A 24,772-nucleotide genomic window follows, 5' to 3' on the forward strand; every position below is an offset into this window, starting at 1 on the left:
AAACCATGATACCTTTTAAAACATCAACATTTAAGTAATTATAGTCCAGTTTTTGATTGTTTTATATACACTGCTTTAAAAATTAACTTTGGAATTTTTAATACTTTCTGACTCAGAATTGTATTTCTATAGTTTTCATTTATGCATGTAATAGTTAATATAAAATATTAATATTTGGAATGAGGCTGATTTTTTTAAAACTCTTTAATCTATTTCCAGAGCTTTAGTAACAATGCAGTATGAATACCAGCAACATGACGACATCTGGAAAAGAAAGGCATTTTCCACCAGCTATGACAGTCCCTAACAGCTGTTTATTCAGAATAGTTAAAAGGTAATTCAGAATAGTTAAAAGGGTGGTTTCAATGGACTTTGTGCCTATATCACAGGAAACTGAAAAGTCAGGCTCACCTGCACATAAATTTGCCAGGAAATTTTTCCTTAAGTTTTATTTAGGTACTAAAAGGGAAAACATTTGGCTTGGCCTCTTAATGGAATGAATCACGTTTCAGGAAATGCTGATGCGGCCTGGCTATCAACAAGGGAAGGCACTTCCTTGGCAGCATGAAACAATTATTTAAAACTACAGCATGATCTCAAAGGGTGAAGACTAGAAACCTGCTCTGCGGAAGTGACTGTACAATTTTTACTTTGTCACTCTTTGGAGTTTTCCATTTGTCAAAAAACAATCACAAAATAAATAAGGAGCAATGGCCTTATGGCTCTAGTCCAAACTATTCAAATGTAGTATTCAGATGTTTTAGACCAGGGGTGTCAAACTCATCCCAAGAGGCTGGGTGCTTAAATCTGGCCCAAATGGGACGTGGGGGGCCACTAGCAAAGTGCTGCAGGAGGCCATCCAGGCCAAAAATGGGACACAGGGGGGGGGGCAATGTTGCTCCTGTACTCCGTTTTGGCCAGCAGAGTGTTGCAGGAGGTTGTCCAGGCTGAAAATGGGGCGTGCCCATTTTGGCCAGCAAACCGATGCAGGCCATCCACGTCAAAAATGGAGCGAGGGGGCCATGCACAGGCCCCTCGTGCCATGTTTTGGCTGACAAGGTGCTGCAGGAGGCGTCCATCTCATCCCGTCCCATCCCCTGGCCAGCCCGCAAAGAACTACAGTGCTGATCCAGCCCTCAAAGAAATCCAGTTTGACACACCTGTTTTAGACTTTTCTCACAGTACAACTAACCTCAAGAGATTGGAGATACTTCTCAGCTAATAACCAGTAGACATACAGTAGGAAGCCATTGAACAATATAGTGAACTAGACTGCTAATCCAACTAATCCGCAGCAGTCCAGGCTTTCAGATAAATCTATTTCTCAGCCATATTTGAAGACATTAAGGATTTTTTCACTTTTCTATTACTTTTCTTCATTTATCTTTAACTTAAAGATTATATTGTTTTTACTCTGTGTTAATAAAAATTATATATGAGAATATTTTTTTAAAAAACACAGCAAATATCCCAAAGTGATAAGTCGTAGAACAAAAACCTAACTCAGATTCCAAAAGGATGTATCTGGAGTTAAAAGCTCAGTTATACATTACTCATAAATATGTTTAATCAAACCCCTGAAGTAATTTGAACATTAGGATGTAAGATTCTATTGTTGATCTAATTAGATCCTATATATGTAACAATTGTTTTCTTTGCCACAGGGTGCACAAAACTTTCTTCTCTAAAAGCCCATAATTTCTGAGTACACTAGGGAATCTGATTTGTCAATTATTACCACTATTGCAGTGTAAAAGCTAGAATATTGGATGAACCATAACCATTCTAATCTCCATTAATACCTCTAGTGTACTGGATGTTCCTGGAGAGGTAGTTCTCTCAAAAAAAGAAATGTTATAAAGGTAAGATATTTCTTTGCACAGCTCTACAAGGGCAGAGAGAGATTAGAACAGTAACAAATACAAATACCTGCTGTGTTTTTTTACATTGTCAGAATTGTTCTTCTTTCAGCTTCCTTTCAGGCAAAATATACAATATCTTCTCCCTTTATCATTTATGAACTATAATCAAACTTGGGTCATCCAGGCTGTAGGCCCAGTGAAATTATGGAATTGATTTCTATGAGACTGCAGCGCTACAACTGAGATTAAATCTGGCCTAACCCTAAAGCTGTAATCCTGGGCAATCTATAATTAGATTAAGTTCACCAGAAGCCAATGGAATTCAAGGATTTAAGTTAAGCAGCCCTCTCTTCCAGGAATGTCACAAATAAAAACAATCACTGTGAAGCCAGAAGATTCAGAGAGGCCAAAAGAAAAAAGTCTCCCACTTTTCAGTAGAAATAAAAATGATTGGGTAGCACTCATTTACACAGAAGTCCACAGTTCTTGACATGGCTAGACTCTGTACAAAAATGTACACAGCAGCACTGTGAGATATTTAAATGTTAAGTGGCCACTGCCTAAGGTTATGCAACATTAGATTATGTCCCCCCCCCCTTTGATGATTACAGGAATCCTGTAGAATAGATAGAATACAAAAGCAGAATGGATAGATGTTCAAAAAGTTCAATAATTCATTTGTCGAAGAGCTTATACAGCAAATATTCCAGTAATCAGAATGTGGAATGCAGTTAAAACCAGCCTAATGAACACAATAGCAGTGGGAAAAAGGCAGGGCATTTGGAAGCCAGCATAAACAATATGCCCCCACAGACAATGTGGTTAAAAAAAATCTGGCAAGAAGCAAAAGCATTTAAAGGGGAAGAAGAAAATAGGATCTCTTGAATGGGGCACAGTTTCCAAAAAATACAGAGTCTTCACAAAAGTTGACACCTTCCATCCTGTGCAAATGCTTGTTGTGAGTAGACGGGATGTGAAGAGAGATGGATCAGCATCACAATAGCTGCCCTGGCTTCATTTTCATGGATTCAACCATGATATTCACTAGAATCCACATCTAAAGGGCCAACATTTGAAGGCCTCCAATTTCATTGGAGGGGGAGGGATCCCTACAGGCCTGTCCTCTTTAATAGCAGCAAAAAGCTACATCTGTTCTTATCTTGCCAAGGACTGCTTGATTGTTGATCTGGTATTAATCCTCGTGTTAATCTCTATTTATGTGGATGTTGATTGTTGGCAAGGAGGAGTTTTGGTCTTTTTACTTCTTCTTTTATGCTATTGTTTACAAGCATTAACAATACCCCAATTAAGGAATCACTAACTCAGATAAACAATCAAACAATAAACAACAGACTAATAAAGGAGCTACACTCCCACCAACATTGACAGGGCAAATTACTTGTTCATAAAAAGAGAACAAATCCCACTCCCTTCTAGCATATCTAGTCTACTAATGAAATGTCCATCTGCAGGATAAAGTTGCTCAGATCCGGAGCGGATGGGCCCCCCTCAGTGGACCGGACGGGCCGCCAACAGCGAGTCTTGTGAGACCATCCTGGGAGGAGTTTGATTCTGTTGCCCCCGAGGATTTGGATAGGTTGCGTGGACGGCTACGACCCACCACATGTTTAATGGACCCGTGTCCCTCCTGGTTGGTACTGGCATCTTGGGAGGTGACCCGAGGCTGGCTTCTGGGCCTGGTGAATGCCTCATTGGGTGAGGGATCCTTACCAGCCGCCTTGAAGGAGGCGGTGGTGAGACCCTTACTTAAGAGGCCTGCACTCGACCCAATGGAGCTAGCTAACTATCGTCCAGTCTCCAACCTTCCGTTTTTAGCGAAGGTTGTCGAGAATGTGGTGGCGCAGCAGTTTCCACAACACCTTGACGAATCCGAGTATCTAGACTCACGCCAGTCCGGCTTCCGACCCGGGCACAGCACAGAGACAGCCTTGGTCGCGTTGGTCGATGATCTCTGGAGGGCCAGAGATAGAGGTTGTTCCTCTATCCTGGTCCTATTAGACCTCTCGGCGGCTTTTGATACCATCGACCATGGTATCCTATTGCGCCGGTTGGAGGGGATAGGAGTCGGAGGTACCATTTTGCGGTGGTTCGGCTCCTACCTCTCCGACCGGAGGCAATGTGTGTTGACAGGGGGACAGAGGTCGACCCCGAGGCCACTCACTTGTGGAGTGCCACAGGGGTCGGTCCTCTCGCCTCTCCTGTTCAACACATATGTGAAGCCGCTGGGTGAGATCATCCGTGGTTTTGGGGTTGAGTATCACCTCTACGCTGATGATACTCAGCTGTATATTTCAACCCCAAACCACCCCAACGAGGCTGTTGAAGTGATGTCCCGGTGCTTGGAAGCCGTCGGGGTCTGGATGGGGGACAACAGACTTAAACTCAACCCCTCCAAGACCGAGTGGCTGTGGCTACCGGCACCTCGGTTCAGCCAGCTGATTCCATCGCTGGCCATAGGGGGCGAACAATTGCCCCCTGTGGAACGGGCGCGCAATTTGGGCATCCTCCTTGATGCCCGGCTGTCAATGGATGACCATGTGGCAGCCGTGGCGAGGGGGGCGTTCCACCAGGTTCGCCTGGTGCGCCAATTGCGCCCCCTACTGGACCGGGATGCCCTACGCACAGTCAGTCATGCGCTGGTGACGTCCCGCCTGGATTACTGCAACGCTCTCTACATGGGGCTGCCCTTGGGACGCGCCCGGAGACTGCAGTTGGTTCAGAACGCAGCCGCGCGGGCTGTGATGGGGAGTACGAGGTACTCCCACGTAACACCTCTCCTGCGCGAGCTGCACTGGCTACCTGTGGTTTTTTGGGTGCGTTTCAAGGTGCTGATTACCATCTTTAAAGCGCTCCATGGCACGGGACCTAGTTACTTGCGGGATCGCATCCTCCCACATACATCCCTGCGGCCAATTCGCTCACACAGGGAGGGACTTCTCCTGGTGCCGTCCACTAGGCAATGCCAACGGGCGACACCAAGGAGTAGGGCCTTCTCTGTGATGGGCCCAACCCTCTGGAATGACCTCCCCCCCGACATTAGAACCACTTCTGACCTCCGCTCCTTCCGGCAAAAATTGAAGACTCACCTGTTCCGATTAGCAGGCCTGGCATAATTACAACTGTCCCTCCTGGCAAATGTATTATTATCTGGTTATTTTAGGGTTTTTTAATCTGTTGTGTCTGTTTTAGGGATTTTAAAAAAATTATATTTATTCAACTTTGTACAGTTCTTTTAATTGCATTTTAACCTCCTCCAAACTGTACATATTTAATTTTTTATTGTATTTTTGTGATATTCTCTATGGACTGTACACCGCCCCAAGTCCCTTCTGGGAGAGGGGGCGGTCTAGAAGCACAAATAAATTGAAATTGAATTGAATAAAAATTCATCCCCTCTTAACAGAAAGGATAAAGGTTGTCAGGGAATTTCATTATTTTTGCTAAGATTTTGTTGTTGCTGCTGTTGCTATTATCAATGTTCATCTCAATCCTTCAGGATGAGGAGTTGCTTACATTAACCAAGCCAGCTTTTCCCCACCTCCTCTCTCCCTAGATCATAACTTGCACCATTCCAAGAAAAGATAGCCCTTGGTTTCACTGACTGGGGTTGTTGGGACTGGAAGGCTGGTTTAGCAAAAAGAAGAGTGCAATCTAGTGGTGGGATTCAAATAAATTAACAACCAGTTCTCTGCCCTAATGATTTATTCCAACAACCAGTTCACCAAACTGCTCAGAAAGTTAACAATTGGTTCTCCCAAAGTGGGGCAAAGTGGCTGAATCCCACCACTTGTGCAATCCCAATACACTCAGGAAAATCTCGCCAATTATTTATTCTGCAGTCTTGCTGCTAAAAACAGAAAAAGTAAGCATTATATAAAACTTCACATCAAAAAGCACTACAATAACGTTAAATGTGATTTTCTATTTACCAGAACACTGCAGGAACTCAAAGGTGAATAACCATCAAACCCTGGGACCCAGGACAGCAGCACTGTGTGGGCTGCTGCGCTCAGAACCTGAACCTTCATAGGTGGAGATGGAAGCCCTGCATTAGAAACAAAAAGATATTCATAAACAATTCTCTCTTTTGTGATTGTCAGCTTGTCCAGAAAATCTTTGGGATGGATATTTGCCACATATTGGAAAGCATATTGAACTCAATATCATTTTACTCTATATTGATTTTTCCCTCAGCTTTTTTTCAATGAATTCAAGGTGATGAATGCAGCTTTCTTATTCATTGTAATTTTTACAACAAACTTGAGTTGGGCTGATCCCCAAACTTATTCAGTAAACTTTGTGGGGATCTGTACCTAAGCTTATCTGACAAAAACCCAGTATTCTAACTGAACCATCCCCACACAAGCACTTTCCAGTTGTTTTGGAATTATAACCTTCATTCCCCAGTCCATGTGCTATCTGGGGATGATGCACAACAAGTTTAAGGAAGCTACTCCAGCAATTCTATCAGCTAGCCAAGCCAGGAAAGTATGGGAAGTTCACATGACTGCTTGAGCACCAAATTTGAACTCTACCCTCACCCGGGACAACTTATACTTTATCCTATAGCGAGAAACCCTCCAACTAAAAATGTAAAACCAATATTGAACAGTGCAGTCCTGTAGAGATCTACTGAAAAGTAAGATAGTTTGAGTTCAATCAGTTTTCCTTCTGATTTAACAGAATAGGATTGCAACTTAAGATCACTTCTATATGTTGCTTGACAGTGAGATGTTGATATATACATTTAATTAATCAATAAATATGACTACATTAAATAAAGCATACTGAGAGTCCATCAGCCCAACCATTACACTGTCACATATTATTAATGAATATATTTCAACCTAAGAGGTTTATTTATATTTTTTTTACATTTCTTTTATTTTCCTGACAAGGCTAGGTATAGTCCCATAATTCCCAGCTAGTATAGCCAAAGCCCTAATGTATTTGTAGGACATGAAGTTGGGAGGGTTGCATCAGGCAAGAAAAAGAAGAAGAGGAAGAAGAGGAAAGAAGAAGAAGAAGAAAAAGGAAGAAAGAAGAATAAAGGGAAGAAGGAAGGAGAAGGAGAAGAGGAGGAGGAATCTAACAGGTGTACAAAATTATAATTCCTACTCATATATAAATTCTGCTAACTCAGTGGAACTTATTCTTTAGTAAGTTCAATTGAACTAAATTGAACTTGCTTTTGCACAGTCCTACATAGGACTCAGCATTATTGCATTCACACTTTCCGATCATTTTATATTTTATTATTTATTTACTGTATATGCCATATTTTATTTCTAATTTTATCAGATTTATAATAGTAGTGGTACAAGCTTGCAAAATAAATCAGAAACAAATAAATGAAAAAACATTAGGATGGACTATTTGGGGAATAACAGTATAAATGAATGGTTTGTACAGTATAGCTTGCTGCCGTTTGCATCGAAAATTAGACTTTATACACTACTATGGCCCAAAAGAACAATTTACCATAAGGTCATATTCTTTATTAATTTTCCTTAAGATCAAAGATGGAGGGAAAAGAATGTGTTTAATTCACTGTTGAAAAAAGTTCTGAAACAAATCAGAGTGAATTTTAATAATGCATTTTTAAAAAATAACATTCTCCTAAGTAGTGCTGCGACTAGGAACTGGGGTAGGATGATCTACTTTTATCCAGATTTGATATTTGGAAAAATCTCTTTCTTAGCCTTCTCCAACCTATCGCCCTCTAATCATATTTTAGGACTTCAAAATTCCTAACATCTAGGCCTGCTGGCTAGAAATTTTGGGAGTTAGAGATCCAACTCATACATTGCAGTGTATACTACTAGAAGAGGCTACACTATATCAATTTATTTAATATCCAGAATATTTCAAAACCAGCCAAGTCTATGTATCCAATAGTATCACTGAACATTCAGATTAAATTTTAGTATAGCTAATACAGAAAGTACGGTATACAGCGCTGAAGAAGAGTAAAATCTAATTAGGAAACCCAATATTGCAAAGTTTAAATGCAAAGCAGTTAAAAAGACAGGGTTTTTTCAGTACAGTACAACACTGTTCTCACTTTTATAGAATCCCTCTTATAGAAAATACATATGTCTCCTTTCCTTGTCGAAAACATTGGAAGATACATTTAAATAAAGACTTACATTTAATTTAAAAGGTACTTTACAGGGTAAGTTACGAAACCATTATAGTTAAGAGCAGTGGACCTCAACAGGAAATGCAACATGTTTTTTCCAGATTGCACATTAACAAAATTTTAGAACGATAAAAATACTTTCACACATAAGACTGACCCTTTATATTGATTCGGGCTTCAGATGATGTTGCTAATCCTTTCTTGTTATGAGCTTCACAGTGGAAAACAGCAGCTTCATTAAGACCTGTAAACCCAAATTAAAACAAACATACAAATTGAGAATGTGGCTAAGTGGGGAAACATGATCATGACACACAATAAAATAAATTATAACTTTATTTGGCTTCTTTCCTGAACAAAGATTACAAACAAACTTTCAAATGTTCTTTTACATTTTGTGCAAATCTCTCTGGAAATACAACATTTCTCTAACCACAAGGGTAGCATTTATGAGAAAGCTTGGCTTCTTTTTGTTTTTCGTAATTTTTAAGGGATTTTCTTTTACCTAAAATATAACTGAATTCTTTGACAGAGCTATCCTAATGCCTTATGCTACCGCTTTGGGCCACAGCCATGCCAAAGCATGGAAAGCTCAGCAAACCAATTGCGGCAAAGAATTCAGAAAGAAGCGTACACAACATAGCTAACTTCTTTTGCACAGTCTGCCCACAATGTTGTGAATCTTTTTTAAACCACAGGAATTTCAGTAGCAATCTAGCAAGAGACAGAGCTGCAACTTTCATGCTAGTTTTTGGTACAAAAAAAAAGAGGTATGTGCATTGAAGTTAATAATTAATATACTAAATATACTAAAGCCATAAAAACATTTTCTAATTGCCAAAACTTGAACTTTGACATTCCAACCCTGCCTCTCTTGGGTGATTTTACTGCAACTTTGTCAAGGAGTTGTTTGCTATTCAGCTGGTACTATAAAGCATGCTTGTTAGTTGTTAAAAAGGTTACTCAGAAAAGGACTATAATTGCACTCTTAAAAATTAGTTTTACTTTTGGTATGAGTTAAAGTACAGTTGTAGGGTGTGTGTGTGTATGTATATATATGTGTGTATATATATTCCTTCCTCTATGTGCAGTCTAAAACCATAGCTCTCCAACTATACCTAACAACAACAAAACTTATTTATTAAATTTATATGCTGTCCGTCTCTTCAATAAGGCAATTCTGGGAGGCTTACACACCAAATCTCTTTCCCAGAATGTTGCTCAATAAGAATGCAAAGCATTGATGCAAAAGTTTTGGCTTCAAAACTTAGGAGATCTGGAAAGAGATCCCATTTGACAACCTGCTGTCAATTGCTGATTATGGTCACACAAGGTCTTACTTTGCTTCGGATTCCCACATTTGGGAGAAAAAGATACTAACTGCTCCACAATCAAATTTACTAATTAACTATCCTAGAAGCCGCCTCTATCAGCCTCTATTATTTATTTATCTATCAAATTTAGAAACTGCCCATCTCCCTCACAGGGGGATTCTTGGTGGTGTACAAGTTACATATTAAAACATTAAAACTGTATATAAAATGTCGATAACAGGCAAAGATAGTTAAAATTCAACATTAAAAGTTAACTAAAGGCAGTGGGATGCCCTTCAGAGCACTAAGCAGTCCATAGCTGCGTGCTTCTCTATAGGCCCCCAAACAAAATGCCAGGGTCTTGGGGTCCCCCCCACCCCTGAATCTATGTTGATTCCTGGTGGTTGCAGTTTTCTTGGCAAGATTTCAGAAGGGGTTTGCCTTGGCCTTCTTCCTAGGGCTGAGAGAGTGACTGGCTCAAGGTCACACCACAATTCTGTTGAGCTGTATCTAACTCCAAGGTTAGCCATTATTAACCATTAGTTGAGAAAACTCTTGTGCATAGGTATTAATTAATCAGCTTCATTGTACCTTTGCCTGTGGACTTAATCTTTCATGCTTAACATTAACCCCACTGCTTCTCCTACAATATCCTCAAAATGTATCTGTTAGCCTGTTGGAAGAAAGAGCAATAACTGTGGGCTAGCTATCATTTGAAGGATCTTGTCCTCCATTACTTTATACTGCAGTGATATCTGTAATTTTCTCAATGTTGTTGATTTTCAGTTCTTGTCAGTCTAACCATTATGATTTGGGTCAATTAACTGATTATTAATGAGATGATTAATAGTAATATTCCTATTAAGATGTTTAGCCTACTCTTCATCCTCCAAATGGAACTTATATGAGTGATTTATATTCCAGCCTCCGACTGAGACCTGCAATTTTAAACACACTATGGAAAAAAATGGGACTGCTGTGTTCCTAAAACAATATTAATGGTTCAAGAAGAAAAATTAAAAAATGGTTGGCCTCTCAGCAGAGCTGATAGCATGACCATGTTTTCCTTCATTCCTTGACATCCGAATGAATAAAGCTTTTAAATGTTGGCATAACCCATAACTATCATTCTGTCTGGCACAAAAGATTAGGGCCACACTTCAAGTTCCAATGAAACTCATTTATTACTAATCTGTTTATGCACTGGAATTTTCTCAATTTTAGCACTGCCTGGAGTTAAATAAAGGTCAACAGAATTCAAGGTGGGTTAGATTTAGTCCTCTTGTGGCTATGTAGGCATTCTAGACTTATCCCTCTTTTAACTCCGCCTCAGGTTCTGCCATTCCTCCTCCTATAGAATTTAATAACACTAAAGTACACTATTTTCAGATTGCATTTTCCACAAGCACACTATACTCAAAGTAATTAAAAATATAGATACTGTATATCAAATTATATTATGTCAATTTTATTTCATTTGAAATTACATTTAAATAAATATTAGACATGGTAGTAAATCAATTATAATATTGAATTCTGAAGAAGCCCCAATGTATACAAAAGCAATCCTTGGCGTCTGTCAAACATTTGCATCAGATTATAATTTATTAAGAAACTAAACATTTTTTTAAAAAAAAAACCCTGAGGTTGGCAATGTTCATTCTAGACTACTGAAATAACTTTCTCAAAAGTTGAGTTAAAAAAAAACACAAATAAGCCATTTGGAAGGGTAATACCCTTTAAAACAATCCATCAAATCAAGGAAATTGTATGATTTTCTGAAATTATTTAAAAATACTTCGAGCCCCACATATAAACATTTTCAGCAATAACCCTGAGGAACCTCAAGTGTGAAGCTACACAATTTCCAAGTTTCTCCAGTTACTAAAAATGAGATTTGTTTTCTTAGGGTTCTAAAATAATTTCCTACATTACATGTTTATTATTTATTTCCTAGATTTATATTCTGTCTTTTTTCAGGGACTCTCATCATTTTACATAGCGATCTCCCTTCATTTAATCCCATAACAACCCTACCAGATTGATGAACCCAAAATCATTCTCTGATGTTCCAAAGCTGAGGTACATTTGAATAGATCTCCAAGTCTAATACCTGAGCCACCACTCTATACCAGTGATGGCAAACCTATGGCACGCGTGCCACAGGTGACACACGTGCCACAGGTGACACACGAAGCCATTTGTCAGGGCACGCAAGGTGCTGCCCTGTCAGCTGGCCAGTGTGCATGTACGCGCTGGCCAGCTGAGTTCACCCTTTTTAAAGCCATTTTTGCCCTCCCCAGGCTCCAGAGGCTTTATAGGAGCCTGGGGATGGCGAAAAGAGCCTCCCCCGCCCCCCGGAGGCCCTCTGGAGGCTTCATGAGCTTCCGTGAAGTCTCCAGAGTGTAAAAAACCGGCTCTACGGGCAAAGCAGAAGTTCGGGAACAGACTTCTGGTTTGCTCGAAGGGTCGTTTTGAGCGCTCCAAAGGCTTCAGGGACCTTCAAGAGGCTTCCCTGAACCTTCGGGATGCTTAAAATGACCCTCCAAGCAAACTTGAAGTGACTTTGCTTGGAGGGTCATTTTGAGTGGTCCGAAGGCGTCTGGGAGGCCTCCGGACGTTCCCTGAAGACCTCCAGACAGTCCCCGAAGCCTTCGGAGCGCTCAAAACGACCCTCTGAGCGCTCGGAGGGTCATTTTGACTGCTCTGAAGGCTTCAAGGAAGGCTTCAGAGGGCGTTCGGGGGGGGCAGGGGAGGCTGTTTTCGCCCTCCCCAGGCTCCTATAAAGCCTCTGGAGCCTGGGGAGGGCGAAAAAAGCATGTAAAAATGGGGGATCGTGCCTGTAGTGCGTGCATGCGCACTGGTGGATCACGCATTGCATTATGAGTGCGGCACGCCCGCACACGAGCCTCCTGCGCTCCCCCCACTTATGGCACACGAGCCAAAAAAGGTTCGCCATTGCTGGTCTCTATTGTCTCTTTCTTAAATGCAACTTTAATTGATATAATGTATAGATTTTACCAAATACTGAGGTAGTATCGCAAATGGTAGAGTTAAATATAAATCTACCAATGCCCACTCTGATAGTAGCAGCATAACTAGTTAAAGTATTAGTTAAATCCATTATCTACCAATGGAGTCAAGTATAAAAACCTAAAAGATTGATTGATTTCTAATATTTGTATAGCTGTCCATCTTAAAACAACTTTTTTTAATCTGACACATAGTAAATATCCTTTTAGTTTTTTAACTATGACACATCACTAATTAAATTTAGGATCATCTTAATGTAAAATATCTATCTATCCATCTGCACACAATATGTACTATATATTATACCATTATGCGCACACGCCCCCACACACATATATTGCTCTAAAAAATTCTTAGTTTTCTGTTATTAAATCACTCCCTATAGCAATAGGCAAAAATTTTTTTTAAAAAAAATTGTTTTAGTCCATTTGGGCTGCTCCTTTTAAAATAAATGTATCATTAATCTGCTCATTTTATAAACAAGAATGAATGTTCAGGACCCAACTATATGATCAATTACAAGCTTCAGTTATATTTAACGTTCCCCTGTTCCAACACAGAATAGCAAACCGTTCATGCTAGATTTGCAGCAGGCCAAATGGATTTAACTCACCTGGCACGCTCAGCACAGATGGAGAAATGTCAGTTTTCCTTGGGATTTGGTTGCTGTTCCAATGCCAGCGAATCTCAACAGGCTCAGGAGGCCCCACAGCATGACATGTGAGATTGAACGGTTCATTTCGGGTAACATTCAGCCCCTGGGGCTGCTTAATGAAATGTGGCAGTCCTGCAGGCAGCAGAAGTCAAAAGCACTACTCAGAAGTTGAAAACAAGAGACACGTAGAACTACAGTGGCCTCTCCAAGCCATGATGTTTTCTCCCTTGTAGGACTGTGGGTGACAGGAGTTGTAAACCATGACATTTGGATTTCCCCAGATTGGAAAGACTGGGCTTATATGATTAAGCTTTAAGCATTAAGTATAATGATTTCTCATTGCAATGTCATTCAGAGGTCTTGAACTTGATATAATAAGTCCCATATTTAATATCTGTCCAGTCTCATAGAGGAGCAACCTTAATATGATCAAAGGACAAACACAAGAGTTCAATGTTTCTCAAACTTGGCAACTTTAAGATATGTGGACTTCAACTCCCAGAATTCTTCCACCACCATGCAATTTTAAAACAAGCAAGAGCAAAGGAGGTTGTGGCTTATTTTGATGTTTCATAGAGTAATCTTCCATTATGGTATTTTTAAACACAATTTTTTAAAATCACGTAAGAAAATATATCCATATATAAATGATGAACATATTTTAAAAATGGTGAGTTAGTTAAAAAACAGGGGAAGGAAAGATTCTTGATACTCAGCACAATGACTAATTGTTGTATTTTTATTTATTGATTTATTAACAACAAAGTTAAGTGCACCAGACAAAATGGATAGGAGCAGTTGAAACTTAAGCCCCAAAATAGTACTGTCAAAATAACTTCCGCTAATCTTCATTGCATGGAAGAATTAAGCAACTGAGCAGGATGGGGTAGTAATCTTGCTACTCCCATTCTTTACCCATATCAATTGAGATAGGATTTATCCTGTATAAAATCTAAAACCTGTGTGTGCCTTTAGAACAGGGGTGTCAAACTTACATCATCACGGTGGCATTACGTGACCTATCAGGACTCCCCCCCTTCGCTAAACTGGGTATGGGCGTGGCCAGTGCATGATGCATCTAGCCGGGAGTTTGACGGCCCTACTTTAGAACATTTCCTCTTTGCCTCCATATTTTAATTAATAGACAATATAAGTGATTATAAAGACTCAAAGACTTTGACTCATACTGCCATACACATTCTATTCTGTTTTCATACCATATACTTTTTAAAAAATTCTGTCTACTTAGATGGAAATTGTGCATTAAGAAAGGGAGTCATAGTGATTCCCCAAGGCCTTTTTCACTCAGTCTAGATGTGCCCAGTCAATTATCTTGTGGTGCAAGTCAAGAGCCTCCATGGATCAAACATCAAATACTAGCTGTTGGCTTTTTATTACAGCAAATCTGAAGTGGAAAGTTCATGGATTGGTGATAAATCTTTCTGCCCAATATTGGAGCAAATCATCAAATGTAGCACCATGATGTCCCAACCCAAGGCTCCCCAACAGCTTCAAACTGATATATTAGGAGCTATAATTTCCAGTATTCTCAGTCAATGAACACATTTGTAGGGCTCCAGCCTGAGAAAAGTTACTTTAAGTCAGTTTTCTCAACCTCAGCCATTTTAAGATGTGTAGACTCCCCAAATACTCTAGCCAGCATGCTATCTATAGAATTCTGGGAGTTGGAATCCATAAATGTTAAAATTCCCAAGGTTGCTTTTGAAGTCCATTTAACCTAACAAGGCAATGATTTCTACTTTTATAACAGAAATGAGCCCGAAGTGTACTCTAAATACATGTTAGATGCATTAATTACTTGCTAACTGAAGTGGGAAGAGAATGGTCTCCATTCTCTTAACCAGTATGTAACCAATGATGTTGTCTAAGAGAATAAAAATATCTCAGGGGCAATCAAAGTAATCTCTATATTCAGGTAATACCACTATATTTCTAAACTATCTCTTCCCTGGCAAAGGAGAATATGAGAATGTAGACAATGATCCTTTTTTTTTTTTGCATTTAAAAACAATACTGTCTGCCTGCAGAGTTTCTCCCACATCTCCAGCTAGAAGTGGTGTGAGAAATATGGGGTTTTCCCAGATGGTGCTAAATTACAATTATCAGGACAATAAAACAAAATGAGGGATGTTAGAAGTTGTAATAAGTAGCATCTATGTAGGGGGGCAAGGGGGAGTCAATTCCTACTTATTTTATAGAAGCTGATAGCGAGAGGGAGGGAGAAAGGGAGGGGAAGGGACAGGGAGGGAGGGAGTGTGTGTGTGTGTATGAGAGAGAGAGAGTCAATATCTTCAATGAGTTAGCATGATGAGAAGTGCCTCAACCAGCCACCTCCTTATTTATTCTATAAATAATTTCCCTTGTCTTACTTTAATCTATTTCTTCTGTCCCTCTGGTTGTCTAGGAAGTATCACTGTCAGATGGTTTTGCAAAATCACACCACTTTAGCCAACAAGTACTTATTCCCGATCTACACTTACCTTCCAACAAAACCAAAATAGGATCTGATTCAATTTCCTCATTCTCAATTGTCAATTTGCAGCTGTAAGACCCTTTATCAGAATGCTGAGCATTGGGTATACTAGAGAAGAAAAGGGGGGGAAAAGACTTATAAGGCCATCATGTTCACTCTGTGACTTAGTCAAGATTCTGGTATTCCTTCTTCATACTGAAATGAATGCTGCAGTATTTTAAGGTTCATTAAAAATAAATATCGTAGGAAGGCAATCCACAAGGGAAATAACTCTGGGACTTTTTAAAAAGAGCATTCTCAGCACTTAAAAATGTTTCCAAGAACTGGAAATACTGGGGTGTATCCTCATTCTTCATAGTCCCAAAATGGACTATGCAACTCGCATTAGCTGTGCTAAAGGAGCAAGAGCAAGATAGAGTTTTAAAGATGTGGTCTTCAGAAAGCCTCCTGGGCTGGACCGAGTAACAAGATAGAGTAAACCGGTCATGGGTTGGGATGAACTTGTTACTCTTTGAATCCCATGAGCTGGCATTTCATATTGCTTAGTATATATAGGGAGGGGAAAGATGTATGGGTAATAGAGGAGGATTGTTAGTCTTCTGAAATAATCCAGATAGCTAATAGTCCAGATTAGCCTTCTGAAATAGTCCATACACCTAAGACCACCAGTTCTGTCCTTACTGTAAGGTTACATTAACAGAATATTGCAAGTCTGAAAGTACCTCTCCCATCCCTCACTTTTATGCTTCGAAAAACTAGGGAAGTTTTCTTCTGAGACAAGGTCCTCCTTCAGACCTGCATTTTGTTTATCAGACCATTGTTTAGGCTACAGCTCTTCTTCTTATCTCCCATGGTCATTCCCACAGGCCATTTTAAGGGGGGCATCTGCTCACACAATCCAAACTCAAAGTAATGGATACTGTGTTTGGCTAAAAGCTCTCTAAATACATTTCTGGATAATATTTCCTTTGCAAATGCAGTGACGACATTCATCCCATAAGGTACAGAAATATTTTAGCATGAGAACACTTGCTGCTGCATTGTAATTTCTGAATCTCTTCAATCATATCTCAAGCATGTTCATGACATAAATGTTCCACGATTCCAGATAAGGAGAGAATGAAATCAATTCACACACTGTTCCCATTTTGTTTCACATTTGACTCTTTTACAATAGTCCTAAAATTAGATTTCTTAAATCTGATGTGCCTTCCAAATGTATCGTACGGGAACTTTCAGAATTCTTAGCCAGCAAGTGTCTGATAGTCTCAATATACCTGGAGGCTACTATATAAGTTGATTTTAGGTTCATTAAAGAAGACACATAATTATAACAGAAGAAGGAAAGTAACAGGTTAATCTTAGGATTCTAACATTCCATATTTATTTAACTCTAGAAAATGTTAACAATTAAAATTAAATGGAATAAACATTGATTACCTGAAAGCAGCTTTCATAGTGGTTAATTCATAATCGTCAAACTGGTAATAGTGGCTGCCAACATTAAAAATTTCCTTCCCATTCTTCCACAAGGTAATAGGTGGGAAGTCTTGGTTGACCAGTGACTTGGGAACGTTGATCGAGCAATTAAATTTGATAGTCATATGTTCAGCACTTAGTATCGTTCCTACTGTAGGATTAAACTTAATTGACTGGAGAAGATGACCTGCATGATCTCCTGATGAGGTGACTGTATTGATCTTTAGAAGCCTGGAATCCATAGGAGGTGACAATGCACTGACTGGAGAAGTATGATTCAACCAGGCCAGGAAGGACTGGGCTACTACTGGTTGTACACCTACCGAGTCCGTCTCATGTGAATATGACTTGGTAGTTGTTGTCAAGCCAAATTCCTTTGCTTCTCTTTTTCCACTAGCTAGACCTGTAAATTAAGAGGTATAGTTTTATCACTGTATTTTTTTCATGTTCACTTTCAAAAACATTGCCCTCCATGTTATTTTCAAATATTGTCGTCATCATATTTCAACCAAATAGTTTTGGTTCTGTATTTGTGTGCTAGTTTCTTTTACAATAGATTTGTAAGTATTCTTTTTTTTCTGTATTGCTTTCCTTGATTATTTTCTGATGTGAAAAATTATTACTAAACACCTAGGGTGCTTTTGTGGGGGATGTTTGTGTGAAGGCCTTTATTAATCCATGGTTGTCTCTGATAGTTAACGTCCTATTGAGATTTGGAAGAAAAGGTCCTCTCCCAACTGCTGTACTTTGCTAGAGGTTTGCTTATTTATTTTATTTCATTTTAGAAAATGTATTACCCACATATAGGGACAGACAGAAACCCAAGAGCCTCTGAAGCATTTATTAACATTTTTTCTCACAAAGAAATGGGCTGTAGATTGCAGGGCATTTATACAAACGTATGAATGTTGTGAACACAGCATAAACAGCAAATATAATCTTCAGCAAAACTGAAGTTCCACAGGACAAATATGCAACATGTTCCACATGGGACTGACCTTGAAGGGCATCTGGAAATTTCAGCTTGTCCAAAATGTAACAGCACAGCATGTGAGCACAAAAATCAGTACATGTCACATGTCTGCTCTGTGAGCTACACTGGTTGCCAGTTTGCTTGCAGGTTCAGTTCAATGCTTTAGATGCTGGTCATCTATATAGTACTAAAACTCTCCTGCTTCTGCTTATCTGTTTGTAACCTTTAATTATTCCAAATGGTGCAGGATAGCACAATACTTTATGAATCACTAACTTAAAGAATGCTGATAAAATCCAGGACCATTCACGCCTGTGTAATTGACATTTTTGGGATCCTTACACTAGTTCTATTGGCAAAGTTGGGGCCACTGCAGTACTGCCACGCTACTATGGTCATGTGATTGTGATTTCCAATGTTCCCTGCCAGCTTCTCACAAAGTCAAAGGAGAAGCAGGCATGAAATTGGAAATCATTCCTGCTCCCCAAATAGGACTTCTATAGGACTGCGTGTGTGAAACCATTAACTCACTGTTTTAAACGCAAACTCTGTGATTGATTAATCCCTGCATATTTGCAAATTTCATTCACAGAAAATCTTAACAGAAGAAAATCTTAACTTTTCTTTTCAGAAAAATTAATAATAATAAATAATAAATTTGGATTTATTAGCCGCTCCCTTTCCGAGTAGGACTCGGGGCGGCGTACAATGGAGCATAAAACATAAAAGATAAATAACAGCACAAAAACGTACATACATACACAACACACATACATACATACACGGAGGAGGAAACAAATTACATCATTAGACAGTTAAAAATCAGCTTTAAAATACCCCAATTGTAAAAACCCAATATGCAGTTAAGAATTAATATTTAAGAACAATTTAAAAAACAGTTAGGAGGAATGAGAAAATTACGATTGCGATTGAGCCAGGCCAGATAATTGAAAGAGGTGGGTCTTCAGCTGTACACGGAAGTCACAGACTTCTCCCTTAAATGTTGCCAAAATGCAGAGGAGCCAGATAGGTGCCAGAAAGAGGCACCCACTTGCCTTTCTTTCCACATTAATTGCATATCTTTACTTATTTTTCAGAATCCATGATCTTCTGAACGTTTGCTTTCCCAGAATTTGTCCCAGATATATCTTCTTTTTAAAGGCTTGGTACAGATTTTAAAAGTTTATGTCAAAACTTGGCTGTATTTTCAGCTGAATTCTAGTGTGTAATTAATATCTTATCTTGTTTGGAGATATGACAGGTGACTCATTCAATAATATGTGCATACATGGTATAAAAACTAATCTCACCTATCCCCATTGTTATTTTGCTCTGGAGCAAGGCTATCTTCTGGATTTGGGACAGCCCATTTTTGGAAATGGAGGGTTTACTTTAGAGTTTCAAAAAAGAAGTGAAATTTATAGGACAGATGAGATCACATCACATGATGTGATCTCATCTGTGTTATCACATCACCTTATTCAAAATTTAAAAATATGATTATGTTCAGCCTGTTTCTTTCTAACACTATTGCATTTTACTGTTTTTTTATTTAAAGAAAAATGAAACTGGCATAACTTCCCCTTAATATTATTGCTGACAGCCCCACTACAATTGCAGACAAAAAAGAAGGGAAAACTAACAAAACTAAAACATAGAATATAGAATCATAAGGCTGAAAGGGACTTCGGAGGTCTTCTAGTCCAACACCCTTCTCAAGGCAGGTAACCTTATACCATCCCAGTCAATTAGTTGTCCAGTCTTTTTTTGACTTTTTTTGACTTCACTGACGAAGCATCTACAAGTCTGGGTGGACTATTTATTCCACTGGCTAATTGTTCTTAATGTCAGAAAATTCTCCTTACTTCTAAGTTGGATCTTTCTTTAATAAGCTTCCAGCCATTACTTCTTGTTTTTCCCTCTGATGCTTTGGACAATGTCAGTCCCTCTTCTCTGGGCAGCTCCTCAAATACTGGAAAACAGTTATAGTCTTCCCTAATTCTTCTCTTTCATAAGTAAATATACCACCCTCCCTAAACTGTTCAAAACCTCTCTCCACAGAATCGGTCCTTGGTTCCCAAAAGGTTGGGGGCCTTTGCCTTAGAAAGTGTGCAGAGAAGAACAACAAAGATGATAAAGGGTCTGGGTTTAGCCTCCAGACCCTTTTATCATCTTTGTTGTTCTTCTCTGCACACTTTCTAAGGCAAAGGCCCCCAACCTTTTGGGCACCAAGGACCGATTCTGTGGAGAGAGGTTTTCCGTGGACTGGACAGGCAGTGCTTTCGCAGGCTGCCTACATCCCACAGATGAGGTTTGCTTCTTTGCGCAGCCTGGTTACTGGCATGCCACGGACTGCTGCTGCCAGTCCATGGACTGGGGGTTAGGGATCCCTGTTCTAAAATCTCAGCATCTTACTTTGTATCATGGTGACCAGAACTGTTTGCAGTATTCCAAGTATGGCCTTATTATTGCAGTATAAAGTGGCATTATCGCTCCTCTTGATTTGTCCATGACTATATAGTAATAGTTTACCTTCCTTATGGGACAGAAATTAATAAGACAGAAAATATTGAAGATGGGATATTCTAATTAAAGGGGGGGGGATGATTTCCTTTTCTGAAGCAATAGCAGTTAAGCAATAGTTAAATAAGCACATTTTACCAGACACAGGCAAATCATGAACCTCCACACAGTCCTGGACCCCACTCTACTCAGGTCAACTAACATGGTTAATAAGGGTGACTGAAGATGTAGCTTGTGTCACTGTACTTTACCGGGAGAGATGGGCATTGCTTGAAGATGTCTTCAGAGGAGAACTAGCAGGCACTTTGCCTTTAGAGAGCATAAATGGACAAAGCATCTCTGGCATATCTACCATTTGTGCAGACACCTCACTGAATGGGAAGTATGGATTTTGCCTTTAGGGAAGAATCCATGGGGGACTTGCTTAACAAATCATTACAATGATTTTTTTTTGGGGGGGGACAAAATCATTACTATGATTTGAAGAAGCACATGTTCCAGTCTCACTTCCAAACTCCAGATTTCATTACTGTTATTTCAGAGGACTTTTTCAAGGCACACCCCAAAGGAATCAATTCGGTTTGTTTTTTAAGAATAGCTCTCTCCTATCCCCAAAATAGATGACTGTAGATTGGCCTTTTAATACTGCTATATTTTTCTTGGGCATATTTTTCTTCAGATATGGGATGAGTCATATTACCAGCTGGCATGCATTTCCTATACCCATGCCAAAAACGGTACTGGATCACAGCCTTCTTGCATCCATGCATTATTAAATGCAGGTTTGGTATATGTTTTACCATTTTAGCTCATCACATTTGTATCCAAGAAATGCAGAATAAAGTTTTGTGAGAATAATTTTATGAGCTGGTAATACTGAGCAGAAGATAATTTTATGAGATTTAGAACCAGGGTTCCTATACAGTACATCATTTAACACATCACTGTGGGACACATCCATTATTCCTAGTTCTTTATTTTTATAAGAAAAGTTAGCAGTAAAATCAATGCAAACGCAGTTTATAGAATTTATTTATTTGTGCACGATCTAACATTAATAAAAAAAATACTGTAATCTAAATCAGCTCTGTTTAATTAGGACATTCTGCTGGTCATGATAAGTAATTTAATATACTACAGATAATTATCTTTGTACATATCTTACCCTGACCAAATGGTTCTCTAAACACAGAATTTGTCTTACCGAGGCATAAATTTGTCTGACTCAAAATAGGCACAAACAAAGCACTCTTCAACAGCCCCATTTACCATTGTCCTTTACTGATTAAGCTGCCCTTTTGAATATTTACTCGAATCAAGAAGTGGAAGAAGTATTAAGTAAGAGCTTCAGCCTCGACATCCCCGAGACAGGCTTCAGAGGGGCTTACTCTGCAGATGCCAGCTTCCTCTTTATAACTTCACCGAGGATTCAAGTTCCCCGCTTCCCGCTGGACTCTATACAGCGCCTGGCTAAATGGTGCAGCCCGATAATTAGAGCCTCATCCAGAACAAGGAAGGAAAAGAGGCGCCAGGCAGGCAGCTGTTTTAGCCCCACGCATCCCCAGAAGACTATCGCGCCCCTCCAATTGAGGTTTCCATTTGGACTTGGCTCCCGGCAGCATTGGGAAGCGTTTCAGAATTCGTTGAGTTCAGACAAAACCCACGTCTTGGTTTCTGGTTCTGGCTCCGCGTTAGAAACTAGTCAGGAACACTTGGTACGTGGGGAATGGAAATCAGCATTCCTTACGGGTGCCCTAAAGGTGCTTTTCCAAAAGGCATCTGGACTTTGTTTTTTCTTGAAGACCTTTCACTTCTCATGAAAAAGAAAGTCCAGCTGCCTTTTTTTGGGGGGGGGGGAACATCTTTGGGACAACCATAACCTGGATGAGTGAGAATTTCTATTAATATTCATTATGGGTGTTTTTTTTAAATCCCTGCATATTCCGTCCACCAGCCTCTGCGGAGAGGACCGGTTAGTAGCCTTTTCTCTTCGTATAATTGCAGGTGTCAGATCACGACCCATCAGCCCTCTAACCCCCCCCCCCCATTTTGGGAAGTCTCTTGGGGGCGCCCCTTGATATACGGGATCGCCCCCGGTGAGGCACAGTGCCTTTCTGCCACCTGTGCGAAGAGGAGGACCCAGGGACCCCCATCGCCACTTCCATAAGGGGGAACCAAAGAATTGCTCGCGCCCCGCCCGTGGGAGCCAAGCAGACGGGAGGAACGCCTTACCTTCCACGGTGGAGGCCAGCAGCGGCAGCGGCAACAGCAGTAACAGTGGCAGCCCCCGAGACCCTTCCATGGCGGCCAGGCAGGCTTCTTCGGAATCCGATCCGGGCACTCTGAGGCTCTCTTTTCTCACCACCCTCGACCCGCGGTCGCCTCGGGCGCTGAGCTGCCGCCACAAAACTTCCCTCCGGCCAGATTGCTGGCCCAAAACAAAGTTCTCGGCCAACTCACGAAGAGGCGGATCCAAGGAGAAAGACCCGCCTCCAACTCGCTGCTGGTGGCGAGAGGTGGGTTACGCGGGATGGAATGGGCCTGCCCTGCGGCTGAGAGCGGATAGAGCAGGAGGGGGGTAGGGGGGGCGGACGGGGGAAGGGGAGGAATTCTGCATAGGGATAGCGGGATTGGAAGAGAGAGAGAGAGAGAGAGAGAGAGAGAGAGAGAGAGAGAGAGAGAGATGTAGCCACCTGATGGGGACTGATGGGCAAGGATGATAAGCTCCTGGTACAGTATTCTGAAGGCTCTGAGTCTGATTGCAGAAGGCTGCAGACGGGGCTATGCAAACCACTGATACTGCTTTGTCAATCTTTAATCTTTGGATCTTCATTTCTGTAACAACCCCTGATTTTGTTGTAGAAATGAACCTTGAAATATTGCTTGCATTTCCCAAGTTTTAAAAAATCCTCTATGCAGGTTTACGCGCAAGCATTTTAGCGTCAGATGAAAATCTATGGTGTTATAAAGAACTTGAATCTCAAATATTCTTTTTTTAGTTTTGGAGATAAAATGATGGGATTTAAGTCACTGTTGGGATTTAATAGGTTTTATTTAGATTCCCTCTACAGTTCCTCTGATAACTGGAGAATGATTCCCCCATCACCTGACATCCGCTAAAATATTATCTTTCTTAAAAACTATATGGCTTTCTGAATTATTTAGAATTTATGGATCTTTAATGTGAAATTGGATTATATGAAATTTAAAAGAAGCAGAACTGAATTAATAATAATAATAATAATAATAATAATAATAATAATAATAATAATAATAATAATAATATTTAATGCTTCTAGACCGCCCCCTCTCCCGCAAGGGACTCGGGGCGGTGTACAGTTCATACAAAATATAACAGGATACAATAAAATTAAATTAAATATGTACAGTTGACAATTGACATGGAGGAGGTTAAAATGTAGTTAAAAGAACTGTACAAAGCAGATATAAAATAAATTCAAACCCCTAAAAACAAATGCAGTAGGTTAAAAAACCCCTAAAATAACCAGATATAATACATTTGCCAGGAGGGACAGTTGAATTATGCCAGGCCTGCCAGTCGGAACAGGTGGGTCTTCAGTTTTTGCCGGAAGGAGCAGAGGTCAGAAGTGGTTCTAATGTCGGGGGGGAGGTCATTCCAGAGGGTTGGGCCCATCACAGAGAAGGCCCTACTCCTCGGTGTCACCCGCTGGCATTGCCTAGTGGACGGCACCAGGAGAAGTCCCTCCCTGTGTGAGCGTATTGGCCGCAGGGATGTATGTGGGAGGATGCGATCCCGCAAGTAACTAGGTCATGCAATAGCCTTTGCAATCAAAAAGATTTGAAAGATTCCAGATAAGAAATTTAGATATTCCATAATACTTCCTAATCTAACACATATGAAAAGAATGTGGCTCTCCACTGAGCTATAAACCTTGCCCTATAAATTATGTATAATTTAGCTACCATCTTTAAAAAAAGTTTACCAGAGAACTATAAAGTAATTCAAGTGAGACTTGTTATACAAATCAATGTTGTCCTGAATCTAATTCTTGATCTCTATTTGTCCTCTTTCTAAAAAGTCCCCTGAAAAGATTTGAGTTTTTTCAAATCTAAATTATTAATCGAGAAATAAAACCCAGCAGGGAGTAAATGGTTAAAAGCTTTCTCTCAGCTTTCACATTAAAGACCTAATCAACAATGTTTATTTTTTCCATAAAATAGGGAATGGGATGGTAGGGGTGACTGGACAAAATGAGAGACATGATCACATATTTATTAATGGTACATATAAATTA

The 24,772-nt window shown here is 39.9% G+C and overlaps 1 protein-coding gene and 1 long non-coding RNA gene across 3 annotated transcripts in view; one reads left to right on the forward strand and one right to left on the reverse strand.

Moving 5' to 3' along the window:
• MERTK (MER proto-oncogene, tyrosine kinase) overlaps nt 1–22,949 on the reverse strand; it is a 60,848-nt gene extending 37,899 nt beyond the window's left edge. For both annotated transcript variants that reach the window (XM_081945898.1, XM_081945897.1), the window contains exons 1-6: nt 22,728–22,949; nt 16,961–17,402; nt 15,528–15,628; nt 12,985–13,158; nt 8,183–8,269; nt 5,813–5,928 (exon numbers count right to left, since the gene is read on the reverse strand). In XM_081945898.1, coding sequence (XP_081802024.1) covers nt 5,813–5,928; nt 8,183–8,269; nt 12,985–13,158; nt 15,528–15,628; nt 16,961–17,402; nt 22,728–22,797 — 990 coding nt within the window. In that variant the 5' untranslated portion in view covers nt 22,798–22,949. The remainder of the gene's footprint in view (nt 1–5,812; nt 5,929–8,182; nt 8,270–12,984; nt 13,159–15,527; nt 15,629–16,960; nt 17,403–22,727) is intronic.
• On the forward strand, nt 217–5,929 carry LOC309388509. Its single transcript, XR_014174792.1, has 3 exons — nt 217–334; nt 1,750–1,862; nt 5,816–5,929. It is a non-coding gene; the product is annotated as an uncharacterized lncRNA (long non-coding RNA).
• Nucleotides 22,950–24,772: the final 1,823 nt, after the last annotated feature.

Source organism: Natrix helvetica, assembly GCF_964273705.1.
Source record: "Natrix helvetica genome assembly, chromosome: 2".
Taxonomy (NCBI): Eukaryota; Metazoa; Chordata; class Lepidosauria; order Squamata; family Natricidae; genus Natrix; species Natrix helvetica.